The 6,280-nt window shown below is 44.9% G+C and overlaps 1 protein-coding gene across 1 annotated transcript in view; it reads right to left on the bottom strand.

Annotated features, from left to right (window-relative positions):
- Window positions 1-862: 862 nt before the first annotated feature.
- Window positions 863-6,280, bottom strand: part of otogl (otogelin-like) — a 30,427-nt gene continuing 25,009 nt past the window's right edge. The window contains exons 24-26 of the mRNA XM_048256153.1: window positions 4,917-5,024; window positions 1,272-1,409; window positions 863-998 (exon numbers count right to left, since the gene is read on the bottom strand). Coding sequence (XP_048112110.1) covers window positions 863-998; window positions 1,272-1,409; window positions 4,917-5,024 — 382 coding nt within the window. The remainder of the gene's footprint in view (window positions 999-1,271; window positions 1,410-4,916; window positions 5,025-6,280) is intronic.

The raw sequence follows: 6,280 nt of genomic DNA, 5'->3' as shown, positions 1-6,280 counted from the left end.
ATAGATAAAACTCTGATCCTGCTGCCCATGGCAATGATACACTGAACTTGTAAGCGGATATTCTTCCTACAGGCAGGGCTGACGAGAGTCTTTATCATCACCTTGTAATGAGTCATTTAACTTATTACTTATAACTTATCATTTAACGACACTAACACGAAAACGTCCTTGGTGTCCCCTTTAAGGAGGAAGAGAGAGGGAGAGGAAGAGAGAGAGAGGGAGAGAGAGGGAGATGGGAGGAGAGAGAGCTAGTGAGGAAGCTGGAAGAGGGGTGAGATGGATGGATGGATGGATGGATGGATGGATGGATAGAGGGTAGGAGGTGGAGAGAAAGGATGTTTCTTCCCCACTGTTTGTTTTGCACTCGCCTCAACCCCTCAGGACCCTGGTCCACACACACACACACACACACACACACACCACACACACACACACACACCACAATAACCAAACTAAACATCTCTGGATTATAGACTAGATAAATAATTCTAACTCACACAACTGACTATGAGACACACACACACACACACACACACACACACACACACACACACACACACACACAAACACACACACAGTCATCACAAAGACGAGTCCCACATCCTCTCTTCCCTAATTAGTGTCCACTATTTAGCCCTTAGTGTAGATATTCTCTTACAGATATCCTCTTTCTTTCTCTCTCTCTCTCTCTTCCTCTTGCTCCCCCTCTTCCACAGCTCTAAATGACACCATCCTTCACATTTGAGTAACTTTTTATTCTCTATAACTAACACCCCTTACTCCCACCCTCCCAGGAGAGCTCTTGAACGGTTCCAGAATGAGGCTGATTCTTCCCTCCATTGTGGGCCTCTTTAAGGACAACTCAAAAGGACACTCCTTTCTCTTCCTTTACTCTCTCCAAACAGTCAGATGAGTCCTCAGTGTGCCTGCCCTGAGGGGGCTCTGTGCCCCCTCTAAGCCAGGAACAGCCCAGTCCAGTCCAGCTCCTACCCTCGGCTCTGTACATGCATCAATTGATGAAGATGGTAATAAATGGCAAAGCAGAACATCATGTACTGCACAGCACACACAGCAGAGTTGAGCAGCTACTTCAGATAAACAACATCAAGAGCTTTTATGAACTATTCCATCGACGGCCCTTCATAAAACAGGACAGAACATCCAGTTACATATCCGCCATGTTCAGCATCAAGTGCCACCTCCCATTTGCTCCATTCATTTCCTCAACAGCAATTAGTTCCCTCCCTCATTACATCTCCTTTGGGACTGACCTTGACCAGATAGACCTGGCAGTCGCTGGCATAGTCGTATTCGAGGCCGTCGAAGGTGTGGTAGTGGCGGTCGCTGTAGATGGTGCAGACCGCTGGGCAGGGAGAGTAGGTGCAGTTGAAGAAGCCATGGTGGCAACACTAATAATTAAGATCACATGGGGCCAGAGAGACAGAGAGAGATAGAGATCACATGGGGAGAGAGAGAGAGGGGTGATAGAGAGATAGATAGAGGGTAAGATCACATGGGGACAGAGAGGAGAGAGAGAGAGGGCAGATCACATGGGACAGAGAGAGAGATAGAGGGGTGCGATCACATGGGGCTGTGAGAGAGAGAGAGGGCTAGGATCACATGGGGAGAGCCAGAGGCAAGATCACATGGAGAGAGAGAGAGAGAGAGAGAGAGAGAGAGGGGTAAGATCACATGGGACCAGAGAGAGAGAGAGGGGGTAAGATCACATGGGGACAGAGGGAGAGAGAGAGAGAGAGAGAGAGATAGAGAGGGGTAAGATCACATTGGGCCAGAGAGAGAGAGAGAGAGAGAGAGGGGTAAGATCACATTGGGACAGAGGAGAGAGAGAGAGAGAGAGAGGGGTAAGATCACATTGGGACAGAGAGAGAGAGAGAGAGAGGTAAGATCACATGGGGACAGAGAGAGAGAGAGAGAGAGAGAGAGAGAGAGAGAGAGAGAGAGAGAGAGAGAGAGAGGGGTAAGATCACATGGGACCAGAGAGAGAGAGAGAGGGGTAAGATCACATGGGAGAGAGAGAGGGAGAGAGAGAGAGAGAGAGAGAGAGGGGTAAGATCACATTGGGCCAGAGAGAGAGAGAGAGAGAGAGAGAGAGAGGGTAAGATCACATGGGACAGAGAGAGAGAGAGAGAGAGAGAGAGAGGTAAGATCACATGGGGACAGAGAGAGAGAGAGAGAGAGAGAGAGAGGGTAAGATCACATGGGGACAGAGCTAGATGGGTACAGCATAGAAATATCAGCAGCCTATGTGAAAGGTGTAAACATGTGAGGTGCCTGTATACTGGCCCCTGATATGAAAATAAGGGGGGGGGGGGTATTGGGTATATTCGATAATACACTTCAGTAAGTACACCGCATCCACTTCAGTTAGTGGGGGTATTGTATTATGTATGTATTATTGTACTAAATAGTGCATCATTTTACAAAATTGTGAGCTATTATTTACTAAAATGCGCATTACAATATACTACATTCTATAGCCACTAGCCTACTCATTTTCTATCTGGTGCAAAACAAGAATCATTTCGATGCAAAACACTTGATAAAGAAATAACTTTTTGTAGCCTATTATACTCAAACCAAATAACTCTGAAAAACTGAACTGGCGGATATGCTGTCATAGAAAAAAAAAAATATATTGAACATCACAAGCAGCTCCAGAAGCTCTGAATTTGGTGAACCCTATTTTATTTCTGGCTTTTTGGCTATTCTGCAGCAAGTAGGCTAGCCTATTTGTTTATCTTGCACAGATGCACTGTAAAACTCATGACAAGACATGTCATTCACGCCACGCTTATCAGCGTATTATACGTGACTCCTCGCGAGTGGCTCAAACGGGTGCGCATTCTCTGTTGGGATAATGATGACAGACTAACTGAGAGGGATAAATGACAGCAGCAAATGTCCCTTTATTTCATACAAAATCGTATTTTTCGCTCATAGTCTAACTTATAATACTGGATTTGTCATGGATTTGCATGAGTTGATTCTCAATAATACGAACAAAATGCATTCCGTATCAGTTCAATACGGAACACATCTTTTCCTTGCAACACGTGGACGATTCCATTTTTACGGAATGGTTGGCAACCCTAACTGTAAGTGTGTTAGTGATCTTTCATGATTGACTACAGGAGTGTCCAGGTGTGTGCAGGGGCGGACTGGGACCAAAAATCGGCCCTGGCATATTTTGGTCCAAGTGGCTCCTCAACCGGGTCGGGGCACACCTAATTAAATACACAATCTTGAATTACCCCAAATATGCATCATGGAGCACTGAAAGTGATGTAGGCTTCACTGGCTATCACTCTGACCGATCAGAGGTAGCCATAGAGCACATGATCTCCATATTCAAGTACCCTAGGCTATAAGCAATTATTAAATAAGAGTTTCTGCTTGAATTCAAAGTATCATTTCAAATTATTCAATAGGCTACATTTAAACTATACAATGCTCAATTAACAGCAGCACCAAACAATTACTGAAGCCTATGTGTAAATAATTACCTAGATTGTCGTAGACATTAATGTAATTTATACCAGTTATCACTGTAGGACAACTGAAACAACAGGAAATAACGGCCTTACTATGTTATCATTACCATATCATTACATTATCTCAATTAATAAGTCATCATAATCATCATCGTCAGCATGGCATGTCACACATAGCCTACCTGCTCCACCACTGAGTTCTTATTATGTAGCCTCAACTATGGGCTCTCTACACTCTCCACCACCTGATCACTGTCCCTCTGCTCTGTATGCTTGCTTACCTCGTTTAAACTCAACTTCAACATGTTGCTGACATATGCTAGCCTTCTTGCAATATTGTCTTTTTGTCACTACCGGCATCCGCTGCAATTTCGTGTAGGCAACTTTGATTAACTTTTGATGCGCCCACAGAATCCTGGCTCCGAGCCAAAATGGGAGGGGTGGGGCCTGACGTGAGCTGTTATTGGATCAGTCGAGTGTCAATATAGAAATGTAACCAATGGGCCGCTGATTGTCCTTCCTTTGGGCCGATCGTTGGCCAAAATGATTAAATTATGTAGGCTATAGCCAAAGATGGTTGATTACTTAAGATACTTCATGAGAGGCCATTTCCTGTCCCTGGAAATTTATGCAAATAGGGTAGCAGTACACAACACATTTATGCAGTGATCGGCTCTCTTTTTAACATTGAGGTCTATGGCAGAATCCAAGAATTTCCCAGAATTTGCCAAAGCCTTATTTTTCTGAGCAATGGATGCACATTTCGACACGTATCATGATCTCCAAACCCTCCTCCCTATTTCAGTAGAATGTTGTGATAGTATGACCCTCCAGTCGGGAGAAAATCAACATTAATGAAGGTGTACACCAAGTTTATTTTGTACTCCGGGCTTGTCTGGCGTGGAACCGAGGCGCTCAAACGTAAGTCATCCGCCAGTGACACGCCCCTGTGCAGGCGGGAACTAAACCAGAGCCCGTCTCTGACTGAACTCCACTTTGCACTCATAGACATGAACTAGGACGACCCATCTTGCTACGCATTTATTATCTTTGCTATAGCCTATTCTATCGGCCCAAAAGGTGCGTCGGCCCACCGGGAAAATGCCCGGTATGCCAGATGGCCAGTCCGCCCATGGGTGTGTGTGTAAATGGGAAAATGCCCGGTATGCCAGATGGCCAGTCCACCCATGGGTGTGTGTGTAAATGGGAAAATGCCCGGTATGCCAGATGGCCAGTCCGCCCATGGGTGTGTGTGTAAATGGGAAAATGCCCGGTATGCCAGATGGCCAGTCCGCCCGTGGGTGTGTGTGTAAATGCGCGATGCCTATGCACGGTGCATACATGTGAGAGGCTTGCGTCAGGTGTGTGCAGTGAGTAAGGTGAAATGCAGGTGTGTTCAGGTACCATCTGTAGCAAGGTGTGTCCACAGTCTCTCCAGGTAAATACTCCAGTCCCAGCCAGGCACAGGGGCAGTTCTCTGGGTAGTAGCACTCGCCATTATGCCCCACCAACCTGGATGAACACACAACAATATAACAACATATAACACACTAGAAATGGAATTCCGAGGAATTACACGAGGGGATGCAGTCTGCTGGTTAGGGTGTTGGTGGGGCTGTTGAGCTTGCTGCTAGCTGGTTGGTAGGGTAATTGTGATACCTGCAAAGGTGCTTTTGGAGTAACCAAATTTGAATCTTGTGTGACATGGCATTATTCAGATATCACACTTAAGGTGTTTTTGACCTTGACATTTGACCTTCAACCTTCAACTCACTTCATCTTTGAGTCCATAAAAACACTCGTACCAAATTTGAAGCATGTACGTCAAGCCGTTCTGGAGATATAATGCTGAATGCATGAGATATGGCTGGGACTTTTATTCCGGATTTCAATAGAGAGGATGCATCCCCTCTAATAACAACAGAGCACTCAATGTGTGTGTGTGTGTGTGTGTGTGTGTGTGTGTGTGTGTCTCTGAGTGTGTGTGTGTCTGTGTGTGTGTAAAGGGGGATGTTTGTAACAGTATCCACCATAGCAATAGAAAACACAGAACACAGCACTGAGCTGTGAGATTATATAACTGCATTACGCAAGTCTGCAACACAAGGCCAAATTATAACATCAAAAATAAAACGCAGACATTTATAATGGCCAATTTATAATGAAGTTAATAAGGAAAAAACCCTGTATGCTGGATAAAGGGCGCAGTGTCCTCAGGGAGGAGCTAATCAACACTAATGATTAGAATATTACAGTCATCTCTCATCAACGCTGATCATTAGAATATTACAGTCATCTCTCATCAACGCTGATCATTAGAATATTACAGTCATCTCTCATCAAATTGGCAGGTGTCAGAGGCTCACTGGAGCTGCGCTGTAATTAATACTCTCAGGGCCGGATGTACAGAGAAAGCGCTTATACTGAGTTTTTTTATGCACAGAAAGCGAACGCTGTGCTTTGCCATATTGCGGGGAATTTACTAAGCTGTCACTTCATTACATAAACAGCGCTCATCACCGTCCGGCCCCGCCCCATCTACAATGCTAATTGCGTGCACACAGCTGAACCACAAGCGCAATTGATTAGAGTTAACCAATTGCGACATTAAAAAGAATCAAACTTTAGCGATCATACATGATAAGATGTCAACGAGAAGCGACATACAGAGTAGGCCTAGTAGTTCTACTAATCTACTTAAAAAATACTTGAATTATTTACTGCACGTAGACTAGGGCTATGACTTAATACCTAGTCTAGCAGATTGG

The sequence above is a fragment of the Alosa alosa genome, chromosome 11 (genome assembly GCF_017589495.1).
Source record: "Alosa alosa isolate M-15738 ecotype Scorff River chromosome 11, AALO_Geno_1.1, whole genome shotgun sequence".
NCBI lineage: Eukaryota > Metazoa > Chordata > Actinopteri > Clupeiformes > Clupeidae > Alosa > Alosa alosa.
Note: the sequence above shows the minus strand (reverse complement) of the source record. Positions and strands in the feature narration are given on the sequence as shown.